Source organism: Harpegnathos saltator, unplaced genomic scaffold (genome assembly GCF_003227715.2).
Source record: "Harpegnathos saltator strain DR-91 unplaced genomic scaffold, Hsal_v8.6 scaffold539, whole genome shotgun sequence".
NCBI classification, from domain to species: Eukaryota; Metazoa; Arthropoda; class Insecta; order Hymenoptera; family Formicidae; genus Harpegnathos; species Harpegnathos saltator.
In genome coordinates, this window is record NW_020230359.1 from 196,050 (window position 1) to 210,610 (window position 14,561).

Below are 14,561 nucleotides of genomic sequence, written 5' to 3' on the forward strand. Positions count from 1 at the left end.
GATTAAATTATAGGAATAAATGGAAACAAGATGGCAAAGAATGCAGGCAACCATTTATAAGGAAAATCTACTAACACACTGATACGTAATAACAAACTTTGAACATGGCTCAATATTTATTAATTATCGCTTATATAATTTTTATACAACATATACAGTCACGTATAAAATGTATATGTATAAAATGTATTTAGATATCGCTACATGCTCGCTTTTCTTCTTTTAAATAAAACTTTCCATTACGCGTTACGTGGTTAGTTCGTCATTTGCAACAAATTACAACAAATGAAAGACTATAGTTTTAAGAGTATTACACACAGCTATAATATTGCACATAACTATAATATTCCTTTTTATAATTCTTGCGCGTTTCTTTCTTTGGTTGCTTTATACATGTTCTTCTTTGATATAATCCGCGCCTTTCTCAGCTATCATTATCGTAGGCGCGTTCGTGTTTCCGCTGATAATCGTTGGCATGATAGACGCATCGATTACCCTGAGTCTTTGTACACCGTAAACCTTCAGTCGAGCATCTACGACGGCGGTGGGGTCGCTCCGAGGACCCATCTTGGTCGTGCCAACGGGATGGAAAAACATGGTGGACATATGCCGCAAGTTGCATCTCCAATACTCGTCGGAGTCGGGTTCGGTGTGTCGGCAACCTGGAATGTCCAGATGATGCAGCCAGAGTCCTTTTCTTACGAACGTCTCGGTTTGCAGCAGTTGCTTTATATAGCTCAAGCTTCTCAACATCGTGTCCATGTCTTCCTGCTGGGAATAGTAGTTCGCGTAGATCGCGACAGGAACCGCCGGATCCTTACTACGTAGTCGCAATTCACCCAAACTCTTCGGTCTCAGCAAAATTGGCATGAGCTGCAATATGTCGACCTCGTCGAGCAATTTTATTAAGTCTCGGACTATATCGTTGCTTATGTCGAACAGATTCATTACCAGTCGCAGCTTGTTTATTTCCCACCGTAAGTAATGAACATGAAGGAACTGGGTAACAGGATACTTAGCAGTCATGTTGTTTACATTAACGAAACCTACGATGTCAAAGCCGACATTGCTCGAGAAGATACCTCGTTCATGTATCAGGAATTGATACGCCTCGTCCAGGAAGTACGTAAACGGTGGCGGCGGTATCGCGGATTCGTTTCTGTAGGCCAAGTATATGCCTTGCCAGCTAACATGGTCCTGAAGATTTTTCCCAACGGGTAAATCGACAACGGACGATATCCCCATTTGGGCAAGGTGCTGCCTAGGTCCGATGCCGGAGAGCATCAGTAGCTGAGGGCTGCCGATGCTGCCGGCGGAGAGAATCACCTCCTTCGATGCGTTCAGTACCACCGTTTTGCCGTTCTTCAGCGTCACTCGTACTCCGTACGCCTCAGTACCGTTTAAGAGTATGGCGTCAGCTCGCGCATTCCTCATCAGGTAAAGGTTGCTTCTGCCTTTGGCGGGAGTTAGGTAGGCCTTCGCTGCGCTCATCCTACGGCCTTCGTCCAAAGTTCCTTCAGCTAAGCCGTATCCGATGAACTTGTCCGTGATGAGAGGCTCCAGAGTAGGTATATTCATGTCCCTAGTGGCATTCATGATCATCTCTTGCATTGCTCTGTCGGTGTAGTTGAAATATCTGACGTGCAGCGGTCCATCGGGACTGCAGTACTTTGCTCTCCACTCGGGGGTGTTTGCGCTGCCGCAGTTCTGCATTTTCTTGAAGTAGGGTAACACTTGGTCGTAGCTCCAACCGTCGTTACCCATCCGGGACCATCCGTTGTAGTCATCTTCGTTACCGATTACGAAGAGCATAGCGTTTATCGAGGAACTACCGCCAAGAGTCTTGCCTTTGCTCCATTTGCACGACTTTCTGTTCATACCCAGACAAGCGTTTCGCTCGGGCTGGATGTCGTAGTAATAGTCCTCCGGGGTCCCCATCAATTGTATGAACATTCCGGGTACTTCGGTGTTGGCCGATGGGTAATCCCCGGCCTCTATCAGCAGCACTTTCCACTTTGTTTCTTCGCTCAAACGATTAGCCAACACGGACCCGGCACTTCCTGCACCCACGACGATAAAGTCGAAGTCGATAGGATATTTTTCGGTGGGTCTCAGGATTTCTTCTGTGCGATCCGGTGGATAATTTCTCACATTGCTCAAGTCGCAATAGGTGGCTAGGACGAAGTTTATCATATACAGAAAAGCGGACGTTGTATCGCCACTTGCCGCAGCTACACACTGCTGCTTCATGCAGCTATCCATGACTGTGTTGCGTGTCACGATCGAATTCTGCGAAAGATAGAATATTCAGAGTTAGTGTTCATTGCATTATATATTGTGTCAGCTATCGAAATATCGGACCAATTGTCAATTGACTTCGTGCTCACAATAGAGGAATATAACAAAGCGTGCAGTAGGAAGGATAATATCATGAAAGAATTTATTCAGCCTGGTTTCTCGAATCGGCGGCTGGTTTGCGAGTAATCGAGTGACTTCGGAAAATTAATTTGAGATAACGGTATTCGTCTTCGAACCGCCGTTCTGATCTGATTAGTTTTTCGCTCACGTCCGAGTGCCTTGTCGTTTGTCTTGAATAAAGTTGAATTAAATTTAGATTAAAATTTAGATTGAATTTAGAAAAAGATTTAGATTAAAGTAATTTTCTCTTGCGAACAACCGGGCGCCCAACTGCAACTGTTTTTTTCGTTGGCCTTGTTCGAAAATGAGACCGAGTAAAGTAATAATGACTCAGTAGGATCAGCTAATATTTCAAAATGTTCATGTCAGTGTGATATATTTATTCTTTGATTGTCATGAAACAGACACGTGCGAAGGAGATCCGCGAGGTTCAACTATTTTTAGGTAGATATCAGTGACTGCTCACGTTGCTTATCATCTATCGCCGACGTCTCTTGCGTGATATAAAAATATTTCGTTTGATCGTCGATGACATTGCGTGGAAATACAAATCATCAGAATGTCGAGAAGCGAATTGCGTAGGTTCTCACGTGTTTTTAGCTGATTCACCATGAAATTGAGAGTTGTCTGTGTTCACGGTTGGTTATATCGACAAAGGATGAAGAACGTGTACGCCGTATGTTTCTTTATATACTGTTAAACTTCATCTATAATCCACGTATTATACGCACGCGCGTAACTTTTATCTTTGCCTTGATTTTTATGTGATTTTTATGTGGCGTCATATATAAAAATCAAGGTTGTGCGCATGTATACGACACACGACAACGTCTCCTGACTGTTTGTAGACAAGGTCTTAACATTGCTGAGAGAACAATGGAAGGAATGGAAGGAAGAATGGGCAAAAAGCCGGCCACGGCAACGCCAGAGAGAAGACGACGGGACAATAGCGAGAGAAATAGACGCGATTTTTGGTTTCGTCCTCGATATTCGAAAAATGGGACGCATTTCCTTTTCTTTTTATTCCTCTTCTTTTACACGTTTCATTTATCGATTTCTTATTATAGAATAAAGTTCTGATATCGTTTCTATTATTATATATTTCGTGAGAGTGTGTATTTTTTATATTTTTTGTTTATGTTTTGTGTATGTTTTTACTTCGTGTTTTCTTCTCTGTAGTTTTTACTATTATTGCATCATGCAGAATAAAAACTGATTGAGCTATAAAGGTCACCTGATAGTGAGACAATCGAAACGAATGAAGGAACATTTCTAAGCTAATAAAAGAACCGAGAAAGTTGTAAGTATAAGAAATATCAATATGTAGTAAATCGCAGAGTCTCCTTATTATTATTTCTCGAAGATCGAATATTTTCCATTTCCATTTTCACTCACTACATTCCTCGAATGCTAAAATTTCGTACGAGTCCAAACATTACATTCTGCCGCAATTAATAATCATACAAGTGATTTAGAGTGCTATTTTTACTGCGACTTAAATTTATTTGTCGCTAACAAAAGTACATCCAGTATTACATTATATAGTTATAACTTATAGTTGTAAGTTATAATTGAGAAAATATTATTACATATACACTCGGTCCGTTCTCGAAACTCAAACGAACTTACCCAACAATTCCGATACCGACGTAACAAAAAGAATAATATAACACAACGGAAAGAGATACCCCCCCCCCGGTTATACGCTGGACAAATAACACAGCTGCGTTCCTTTCTAAAGCTCGTCCTTCTGTCCAGAATTTAACCAATCTTGCTTGATTAGATCTGCTCCTTTCTCCCCTATCATCATCGCAGGCGCCATCGTAGTTCCGCTGTTGATCGTCGGCATGATGGATACATCAATGACCCTGAGTCCTTGCACACCGTGAACCCTCAGTCGAGCATCCACGACGGCCGTCGGGTCCTCTCGAGGGCCCATTTTGGCCGTGCCAACCGGGTGGAAATACTCGAAGGACATGTGTCGCAAGTTGCATCTCCAGTATTCGTCGGAATCGGGTTCGGTATGTCGGCAACCCGGGATGTCCAGATGATGCAGCCATGCTCCTTGTCGTACGAATGTCTCGGTCTTCAGTATTTTCTTGACAAAGTCCAAAGACTTCAACATTCCGTCGATGTCCTCTTGCTCGGAGAAGCTCTTCGCGTAAATCTTGACAGGAAGCGCCGGGTCCTTGCTACGCAGTAGCAACTCGCCCCTGCTTTTCGGCTTCAGTAGACTCGTCATGGGCACGAGCAAGTCGACGTCCTTGAGCATTTTTATTATACCTTGCTTTATATCGTCAGCCATGGAGAATATCTTCGATGTCATTAGGTCCACATGCCACTGTGGGTAATGAATATGAAAGAATCCCGTGTCGGCGTACTTGGACGTCGGATCACTTACATTGACAAAACTGACGAAATGGAAGCCACCGTTGGTTGCAAAAGTTCCTCTTTTATGCATCAAGTATTGATAAGTCTCGTCCATGATGAAGGTCGGTGATGGTGGTCGCGCGGTCTCGTTCTTGTAAGCCAGATACAAGCCTTGCCAGCCGACGTGGTTCTGAAGGTTCTTGCCGACTGGTGAGTCAACGACACTCGATATTCCCATTTCGAGCAGATGCTGCCTAGGTCCGATGCCGGACAACATTAGCAGTTGTGGACTGGCGATACTGCCGGCAGATAGAATCACTTCCTTAGACACTTTCACATCGATCGACCTGCCGTCCTTCAGGGTCACATGTACTCCGACCGCTCGAGTTCCATCCAGGAGAATGGCGTCGGCTCGGCTAGACTTCATCACGTAGAGGTTGCTCTTGTCTTTGATCGGCGACAGGAAGGCTTCAGCCATGTTTATCCTGCGACCGTCATTCGTAATTACCGGAGCTATGCCGTATCCAGTATACTTGGCGCTATTGATATTTTGCAAGATCGGCACGTTTAACTCGCGAGCGGCGTCCATAAACATTTTTTCTATTCCTGTGTCGGTGTAATTGAAATATCTGAGGTGCATCGGTCCATCGTGACCGCAGTACTTTCTACTCTCCTCGTCGTTGTGAACGTAATCGCAATTCTGCGATTTCTTGAAGTATGGCAGGACTTCCTCGTAGCTCCATCCTTCGTTACCCATCCGCGACCACTCGTTATAATCCTCATCGTTGCCGTAAATGTACATCATGCCGTTTATCGTGCTGCTACCGCCGAGGACTTTACCCTTGTTCCATTTGCACCTCTTATTCTTGCAACCTTGGCAAATCAGTTCGTCGGACTCGGCGTCGTAGGCGTAATCCTCCGCCGTCGACAATATCTCCATGAACAACAATGGGATCTCGCTGATAGCTGAGGGGTCATCTCCGGCCTCGATCAGCAGCACCTTCCAGTTTTCTATCTCGGTTAAACGTCTTGCCACTATAGAACCGGCACTTCCAGCGCCCACGACAACAAAGTCAAACTCGATGTTGCTATTCCGAGCGATTTCTTCCGAGCGGTCCGCCGGATATTTGCTCGTGTCGCTCAAACTGCACTGTGCGACCAAAAGCGTTTGCACCAGTTGCAGAAAAACGGAAGAGGAGGCATCAGTCGTCGCAGCTGCGCAACTGGCTGCCAAGCACGCCTCCATAATTCTGTTGCGTGTGTAACGATTTTATTCTGCGGAAGACGCGTTTTTCAAGTTAGCGTATAATTACTTGGTATATATACAAGCTGTGGCAATGACAGGTCGGGTGTCGGTTAACTTTGTGTCTATGAGCGAAAAACAGATACGGTGGAAGGAGAAGTATTGATAACGTTGTACATATTTATTAAGTTAATTCCTCGCGCCGATTGTATCGTGTCAATTTGTCGTATTTATTTTCTGCTAATATCGTATAGCGCGAGAATTCTGCTTCGTTTCGATAATTATTCGCTCACCTTGTGTTCGAGAAATTTACGGTACGTCCCCTATTTTGCTCTTCTTTATTTTACGACAGGTTATATTCTCGGATATGCCGGAGAAAAGATCGCGAGCTTAAAGTGAAGCCTGGAACGTTGACTTGTAGTTTCCAAGCTTCGCAATGTACTGCATCGTTCAGTACCGCGCATTATCTGTTATCGTAGCGTGACTAAGATATTCTTAAGTGACTTACGTAATTAGCGGAATCTTGAACTATTGAATGTTTATATTTTTTTTTCCTATTTTAGAAATTTTATCTCTGTCTTTTTTTACACTCGTGCATATAAAATTTATGATACTACATACGCATCGCATGGAATTCTGATTTTTAATTTTGTTAGCAAGTGTGTTTGATTTAAAATGTTGATTTTGCCGTGAGATAATTTTATTTGCTGCTAGTAAAAATATACGCGCAAAATAAGATAAAAGTCTTAAAAATATTTTTAAGAAATATTATGAAATATGTGTGTCGTATGTATGGAACACTTTTAAGACAAGCCTACTAGCATGGTATAAGAGAGACGCAAGAGGTAGAAAAAAACTATATAGAATAACTATCTAGAATTGAAAATATGAAAGAACGTACCGATAACTGAATTATTCAGCTGCTGCGGGAAAACTGCGATCTTTGCTTTACGCAGCAGCTAAATACAAACTGACAAACTTTTCATGTAATCTATCCTTCATATAGTAGCGCTCGCATAACACATACTTAAGAATATCGAATAACCGGCTTAGGTTCGCTCGACATGTTCGCCTTGACTTTTTATTTGATGACACCACCTCAATTTTATAGATACACTTTTAATGAAAGATTTTATTTGTGTGTTCTAACCTGGGAGAGAAAAGATATAACAAGCTTAAACTCGACGTTGTATAAACAGAAGAAATTTAACGCATCAAATCCGCGCTACATTTCGTTGACTATACTCCTGATAGAGAAAGAAAGAGTGACGGAGGGGGGAAGAAATGAAACTATTATAATCCATTAGGAAATATAGTATGATGAACAGCGTTAGCTGTTCAAATTCAAATAATAAATTTACAGATAACATCTGTTATTTATATAATTTTTTATTTAGTATAATTCACCTGGATTTCCATCGTAGAAGTACTTCATCACTGCGTTTTTCGTAGCGCCCAAAGAATCCAAAATCTCTCTCTTGATTTATTTAAAGAAGGTCGATTAATTCAAAGAAATTTGTTTTATTGATCAACCGTAAAAAATATATATTACAACTTGATATACCAGAATTCGTGTACGTTCAAGATTGCAGCGGCCAGCTGTTGTTAATCATATCGGCTGCTTTCTCAGCCACCATCATGATACCAGCGATCGGATTCGAGTTTGGCACGATGGGGAAGATAGAAGCGTCGGCGACGCGAATGTTTGGTATACCGTGTACCCGAAGTTCCGAGTCGACTACCGCGGTTGGGTCAGTACCGGGTCCCATCTTGCACGTGCCAGACTGATGATTCTCCGGACCGGTCTCTGCCCGTATCTGGCACTTCCAGAAGGCGTCGGTGCCGAAGTGAAAACTGATGAGCGAGAAAATACGAGAGATTAGAAAATCTAAGAAAATTGAGAGACTGATCTGCGGCTGCAATCAATCTGCAGCTAATTTCATTATCGAGAAACAAGCAAATTTAGCGAATATTGGCAATTGTTCGCAATTGGAGTCTCCACTGAACGATGTAAAAGTCAACATTTCGTTACTTACTCTTGGCACAACGGACTTCTCACTTGCTCCAAACGGAGGTCCCACTTCTTCATGGTGGACGTGTCAACGAGCTTCACGACCTTCTTGATCCCTTCGAGCAGAACGGTCAGGTCCTTCTCGTTCGTGAAGTAATTCGGATAGATGAGCGGTGGGTCCATGGGATCGGACGAGCGGAGTTTCATGTCGCCTCGACTCTCCGCGTAGACCACCGTAGGTCTCGCCACGATGTTCCTCCTAGTCGGGCAGTTGGCGATTCTGCCGTTGCACTCGTTGGGCAGACCAGTCTTCGGACAGGTGGAGCTGAAGCCGTCGAAGAACACCTGAATGTCTGGCATGCCGTTAGTCGCGTAGCTGCTCTCGAGGAAGGCGGTGACCTGAGTGATGCCGGTGCTGGCCAACGGACCCATCTTTTTTTCCAAGTATTCGTTCACCGCGTCTATCGTTATAACCTCGTACGGGTTGTCCCTGATGCTCATGGGCACCGCCACCGACACATGATTGTGCAAATTCTCGCCGACCGGCAGATCTTGGTGCACTCTGATGCCGAGCCTGTTGAGGTCCTTCTCAGGACCCACGCCGGAATTCATGAGGATATGCGGCGAACCGACCGCTCCCGCTGTCAAGATCACCTCCTTGCCGCACTTGATCATCCGCTTGCGACCGTTCTTGTCCACCAGCTCCACTCCGTAAGCCCTCTTCTCCCAATCGCTGATCAGGATCCTCGTCACTTGCGCGTTTATCAGCACCCGCAAGTTCCTGCGGTCGTGAACAGGCCTCAAGTACGCCCTCGAGGTCGTGCTCCGCATACCGTTCTCGATTGTCATCGGCGCGACCATGAAACCGGTCTGGCTGTACTCCTTCAGCCGCGAGGTCCTGTAGCCGAGCTCGCTGGCGGCGTTCAGCAACACGTCCGTGAACTCCGGCCTGTGCGGGTAGTACTGAATGTTCATCGGACCGCTCTCCTTTACGCTCCTAAACTTATCCGACAAGATCGTCGGGTCGGCCGGATTCTCCAACCGTTCGAAGTAGTGGACGATTTCGTCGTAGGACCAGCCCGGATTGCCCGCTCTCGCCCAACGGTTGTAGATCTCAGGATGACCTCGGACGTACATCATCCCGTGGAAACCGCCGGTGCCGGCTACCATCTTGCCCCTCGGCCAAGTGCACACGCCGTCGGTCTCTGGAAAGTCGCGAGTCGCGACGAGTCGATGAACATTTAACAAAACGACGATCTTTTTTGTCGCGTGAGCAGGAATTATTCTGCTCTCTCGCGATCATATCATGACTAATACTTGTGTTACGATTGGGAGGGATCTTTTCGTCGCGGATTAAGGTCACTTGTGCGCGCGAAGCCCTATTAAATCGATCGATACAATACCCAAGATATTCTATACCCAAACAAGCGGTTGGATGCGGTGATGTCGGTTCCGTCTTGAAGTTCCAATCGAGAGACGTGTTGACAGCGTTGAACGCGAGCCCCGGTATAGCCGTCATCGTCGGCTCTTCCGGGCCGGCCTCGATAAGTAGAACCTTCCGCCATGGGTTATCGCTCAATCTCCGCGCGATTATCGATCCCGCCGTGCCGGCACCCACGATTACAAAGTCGTACCTAGGCGCAAACGGCGACAGAGGTGAGGTCTTCAGCCGGCGAGTTCGTTCCTCGACTTGTCGCGGTTTTTTCAATGTGATAATGTCACTGTCACGGGGGAGGAGAGTCCCCGTTATCTCGTATAACGGACTTTTTTTCTCAGCGGTCTCAGACCGCAGAGTTCGTCGTGTGATATATCTGATGTGAGAAAGAACGAACGTAGAATAGAATAGAAATATGGGGTCTCTCACCATTCGTTCTCACTCGGCACCTCGTCCGTGCCCATCCGTCGGCAGGGATCGGCGATGTCGCATCTGGAAGATATGGCATTTTGGATGAGCGTCATGAAAGGACTCGTTCCCTCGCAGACACGTTCCATATAGCGCGTATCTTTGAATTGGCAGGAGGAGCAACACCCGGCGCCGCCACCGTACGTGCTGGCTTCTTGGGACGGCTGGAATAACGGCAGCTATAAATAGCCGCGTGCGAAAGCTTATTTTAATTGCGAGAAAGCTGGCTCGATCGGCACATTTCGGCAAGGAGGAGCGAAGCTCCTCACTTTCGAGTTGCTTCGGGCTGCTCGCTTCGCGGGCTTCGAGTTTCGCGAGGAAATGTTACGGTCGTATTTACCTGGTGTTCTTTGAGGGAACTTGCAACAGCGTGTTGCACCAAGGCTAACAGAAGGACGTACCAACACATGTCTGCAATTTAGAGGCTAATATCATCTGTGGATAAAAAAGGATACGAGAGTCACTCTGATTTTCTGACAGAAGAAAGAAATTGAAAAGGGAAAGGAAAATTGTATCGCGACGAAAGTACACGACGGTGACGATAATGATGAATGACGACAAATTGTATGTCGTGCAATTGTGGATTGTCAGTGACCTTATTATGCGACGAGAGCGAACGGTTCCACTGTATAATTCACATGGCCGAATGCAATGATCTTTGCATCTTTTGCGCATGATAAATGCTGGACGTGAATCGGCGTTCGATCATTAGTCGTAGACAACCGTTAATAAAGTACAGACTCTACGTATTATTGCTCGTTAATGAAGGGATACGTAATCTCTTGAAAATGATTGTGACAGAGTTTCGACAGATGCCAGTTGAACACTCGCCGAGTACTCGCCGAAGGGAACGAAACGTCAAATTGTGACTTGTGAGAATACCATTAAGAACAATGACACACAGACACACACACACACACACACACACACATACCGACGTCTTAATGAGTGTGTTTTGCAATAAAATTAACGATCCCGTACTTATATCGTTAACCCCGTGGCATCGTTTGAGATTTTTACCTTGCCAAGCGACACGAAATCTTAGAGATAATTTGTAACTTCGCGGTAACCAATACTCATCGAGACTCCGTTTAATCTCCATCTCTGTCTGTCTTTCTCTCTTCTCTCAGGGGGTACCGGTTAAACGCGACGTATACGAAAAAGCGACACGTTAAAGAAAAAATAATATAGATATTAAAGTAATATACATATAGAAAAAGAGTAAGTATAGATATTTTGACACTACTTATTTACTGAAGAGTGCTTTGGACCGCCCGATGATCTGAAAGAGTGCACTGAGTTTGGTTCCGAGCGTTCCGCGTGAAAGTGCGTTATTGCTTGTCCGTGATAAATTTTTCGCGGCGATCGAAGAGCACGAAGTGTCCGATACGGCACGGCGAATGTATCACACGCGCGCGAAAGGCCCAGCAGAAATTTCTCCGTCCGGTGCGAGTGAAATTTCGTTAAAGTATTCATTGGCAGGTGTAGGTATCGTGCAGAAAAAGATGATGTTACATTCCGCGTCACACACTCGGAGCACTACGGTAATATCGGAAGAGACTTTTTCGCGTATTGTGCTTTTGGGAATATGCAGTGTGGTGTCTCTCTCTCTCGCTCTCTCTCTCTCTCTCTCTCTCTCTCTCTCTCTCTCTCTCTCTCTCTCTCTCTCTCTCTCTCTCTCTCGTTCTCTCTCTCGCTCTCTCTCTCTCGCTCTCTCTCTCTCTCTCTCTCTCTCTCTCTCTTTCTCTCTCTTTTTTCGACAATGAGACTCGCGACAAACCTTGACCGATTGCTGAGAATGGAATTTCATCGCTGGTGATCGTTGTTCACACACGCGGAAAGAACTCGTAAAAATTTCACATGGATTATTCCGTATTTTTTTTCCCGACCAATTGTTCCGGACGTCTCTCGAACGTAACGTCGGAGGAAAGAGAACGAAAGGCAACCTTTTACATCTGTCTTCTAAAAAATTACCTGAAATCCGGATAAAAGTACGTGGTTAAATCTAATAATGCCTCATAATTTCTCGGCGGCCGACAGATCGGGAACATCTGTACGATGGTGTAGAAACGCACCAGGCACCGATTGATTCGTCTGATCGACTTCAGGACCACACAGTCTTACTCTTTGAACGACCGACCGAGATTGTCCGGAATGGGCGATTGCTTGATCTCCATCGGACTGTTCGGCGAGGGGCAACGTGTAACCGGATAACCACGGCCACGCACACTAGATGCACTAATCGAGAAGCTCATCGCGTGTGGCCAGCAGGAACGCATTCGTCGACGAAGAAGACACACGTGGTGTGACGTCACCGCTCCGCTCCGAGCAGGATTCACACTGCATGGGTTAACGTCGACGAGGAAGACGAGTGTTTGTCACGAAGTGGCCAACTTTTAGGGAAGCGAAGGAGGAACCGTGCGTCTCTCTAACTGCTTACGTACGACGATTCATTGCGGCGAAGAGACAAAAACGGGGAAAGAAAAGGTGGGGAAAGAACGACCAAGTTGCGCGTAATGCATCGGGGAGCTAAGCCGCGAATTATCGGAGGAGAGTCCGAGATTTTCTCCTCTCGCAACCCTATCGCTATCGCGGTCGACAACGCAACGCTTTGAATTTGCACGCCGTGTATCGCTGAACCGACGAAAGCCAAGCAATCGTTCGCGGGGCGCAACAAAGAAACTAGCTCGTTTGTTGCGTAAATGAGGGGTTACGGCCACGAGCTAATTCCCAGTGCGCCGTACGAGAAATGCCAAAGTGAGAGAGAGAGAGAGAGAAAGAGGGGGGGGGGGAAGAGAGAGAAAGAGATGTCGGGTTTTCACCGAACCGATATTACAACCGATACCGTTACGTTACGCGCGCGACTAAACGTATCGCAATTTATCGAACACTCGTTAAAAATTCGCTGCATCGCAGAACCGAATTGCGCAAGTATAATTCGTGCAATTTTTACAGATATATGTGTGTATGTGTGTGTGTGTGTGTGTGCGAGAACAAAAGGAACCCGGCGACAAAATCGACAAAAGCTACCAGCGACACTGTACATCTTCACCCAAACACCCTCTCTTGCCTCGCACTTCAACTCGCACTATGCAATATCTGTGTTTTAAATTGGTGATTCGAGAAGAGAGAGAATTTCTTAACGGCAACGGGACGACTTCAGCGACTCGCAAAGTGTGTTTGGACCAGATAAGATACGGATAGTACTTTTGCTTTATATTGCCGCACGTTATTGCGCGTATCTCTTGAAACGTCTTACCGAACGTGACAATGTCTCCTGTCGAGGCGAGGACCCACTGCCTTCAGATTATCGTCGTCGCCGACCTGCGTACAATTTATACTGGTTCATGGCAGAAAATGAACCCTGCAGCGATTTATATTTCGGATATGTGAAGAGGCATCCCCGGTCTTACGTATGTGCTGGAAGAAGAGGAATTACCGCGAGGACGTGCACGCACTTGTGTATACGGATCGTTATATTACGATCACGAGAACAAACAGATGGATTTGAGGTAATTCAGTCACGCCCAGTTTGTCATTGACGCAACGCGACACGTCATATATCATCGTCGCAACACAACGTCAAAACGTTGGCCGAGGGAAGACCGAGGGTAGCCTTCCTGTATTGTTATTCGGGCTACTTGGGGGGGGGGGGGTATTTGAATATTAGGAAGGGCGCATTTGAATGTTAGAAATGCACGCGGCCAGAGAGCTATGTTTTCGTCGCTTGCGCTCTCGATTTGTTATTCACTTTCTTATTTATCGTCATTCTTGATTTATGAGACACGTTCATTCTGTGCACGTCATCGCGTTATTCATCAAAGATGCATCAGCGAGCTCTCGAACCGACGGAAAGATCGACACGGTACGGATAAAATGATTGATAAATGCCTGAGAAATGATTGATAGATAAGTTCGATAAATAAGCAAAAGTGCAAGGTCAACATTCGTGAACAGCAACCGCGAGCTGTCGCGGTTGCCTCGAACGAAGGATAAAGGCGTATTAATCCTAAAGTGCACATCGTTCTGTGTCTTGCGGAATATCAAAATCGTAGCGATTAAAGCGCAAATATAATAAAACGTACTCAAACTATATACAGAGTGTCTCGGAACGATTGTGCTATAATTCGTAGGAGTGTAGAACTGTTTAAGGCGAACAAAAAAGTCCCATACCTTTCTGCGATATTCGCAATAATTATCAAGTTACCGAAGTCGGATGAATGACGCGCGTCGATAGTGAGCGAGGAGCTTTTGAGCCGTTCTCGATTCCGCCGTTCTAACAACTGTTATCGCATAGCGATGAAAAGGACAACGTGTGCCACTATGTGTGCTTGTGTGCTTGCCTCGCACCTAAGTTCACAACGATGTATCTTGTTATTGTCGTAACAAGCAAGATAACGCGCGGTTGGACGTGTGCTTAACAAATAAATTAAGCTACTTCCGCTATCTCAATTACTTCGTAATTCTAACTGCGAAAATATTTGGTAGCCATTCATCCAATTTCTACAATTAATAACTTGATAATTGCGAATATATGAGAATATATATATATATATATATGTATGTATGTATGTATTAGAGATGTGCAAATCAAGAATTTTTATGTCGAATCGAAT

The 14,561-nt window shown here is 45.3% G+C and overlaps 3 protein-coding genes across 19 annotated transcripts in view; 1 reads left to right on the top strand and 2 right to left on the bottom strand.

Moving 5' to 3' along the window:
* Flo2 (flotillin-2) overlaps nucleotides 1–14,561 on the top strand; it is an 84,677-nt gene that overhangs the window by 46,474 nt on the left and 23,642 nt on the right. The window lies entirely within an intron of this gene.
* Nucleotides 134–7,353, bottom strand: LOC105183529 (glucose dehydrogenase [FAD, quinone]). 4 transcript variants are annotated; one of them, XM_011141745.3, is made up of 2 exons: nucleotides 6,933–7,353; nucleotides 134–2,289 (listed from the first exon to the last, which is right to left on the bottom strand). In XM_011141745.3, exon 2 carries the CDS (start codon nucleotides 2,260–2,262, stop codon nucleotides 388–390), a length of 1,875 nt encoding a protein of 624 aa, XP_011140047.1. In that variant the 5' UTR covers nucleotides 2,263–2,289; nucleotides 6,933–7,353; the 3' UTR covers nucleotides 134–387. The 4 variants fall into 4 exon arrangements, with proteins under 4 accessions (XP_011140047.1, XP_025159046.1, XP_019697169.1 ...); XM_025303261.1 differs by lacking the exon at nucleotides 6,933–7,353 and adding an exon at nucleotides 6,325–6,514; XM_019841610.2 differs by lacking the exon at nucleotides 134–2,289 and adding an exon at nucleotides 2,646–6,063 and having other exon boundaries at nucleotides 6,933–7,141.
* LOC105183530 (glucose dehydrogenase [FAD, quinone]) lies at nucleotides 7,406–14,412 on the bottom strand. 14 transcript variants are annotated; one of them, XM_011141749.3, is made up of 7 exons: nucleotides 13,205–13,568; nucleotides 10,286–10,380; nucleotides 9,907–10,124; nucleotides 9,462–9,676; nucleotides 8,068–9,247; nucleotides 7,596–7,885; nucleotides 7,406–7,508 (listed from the first exon to the last, which is right to left on the bottom strand). In XM_011141749.3, exons 2-6 carry the CDS (start codon nucleotides 10,352–10,354, stop codon nucleotides 7,612–7,614), a joined length of 1,956 nt encoding a protein of 651 aa, XP_011140051.1. In that variant the 5' UTR covers nucleotides 10,355–10,380; nucleotides 13,205–13,568; the 3' UTR covers nucleotides 7,406–7,508; nucleotides 7,596–7,611. The 14 variants fall into 14 exon arrangements, with proteins under 14 accessions (XP_011140051.1, XP_011140050.1, XP_025159042.1 ...); XM_011141748.3 differs by adding an exon at nucleotides 14,119–14,411 and having other exon boundaries at nucleotides 7,420–7,885; nucleotides 13,205–13,269; XM_025303257.1 differs by adding an exon at nucleotides 14,119–14,409 and having other exon boundaries at nucleotides 7,420–7,885; nucleotides 9,907–10,109; nucleotides 13,205–13,269.

What these genes read in the sequence shown, in the direction of transcription:
- LOC105183529 (XM_019841610.2), bottom strand. Translation starts at nt 6,034, where the DNA reads ATGGAGGCGTGCTTGGCAGCCAGTTGCGCAGCTGCGACGACTGATGCC.
- LOC105183530 (XM_011141749.3), bottom strand. Translation starts at nt 10,354, where the DNA reads ATGTGTTGGTACGTCCTTCTGTTAGCCTTGGTGCAACACGCTGTTGCA. An exon ending in GTGCCGAGTGAGAACGAATG is followed by an intron (nt 9,677 to 9,906) that starts GTGAGAGACCCC and finishes GTTTGCGCCTAG; the next exon opens with GTACGACTTTGTAATCGTGG. An exon ending in GCATCCAACCGCTTGTTTGG is followed by an intron (nt 9,248 to 9,461) that starts GTATAGAATATC and finishes GCGACTTTCCAG; the next exon opens with AGACCGACGGCGTGTGCACT.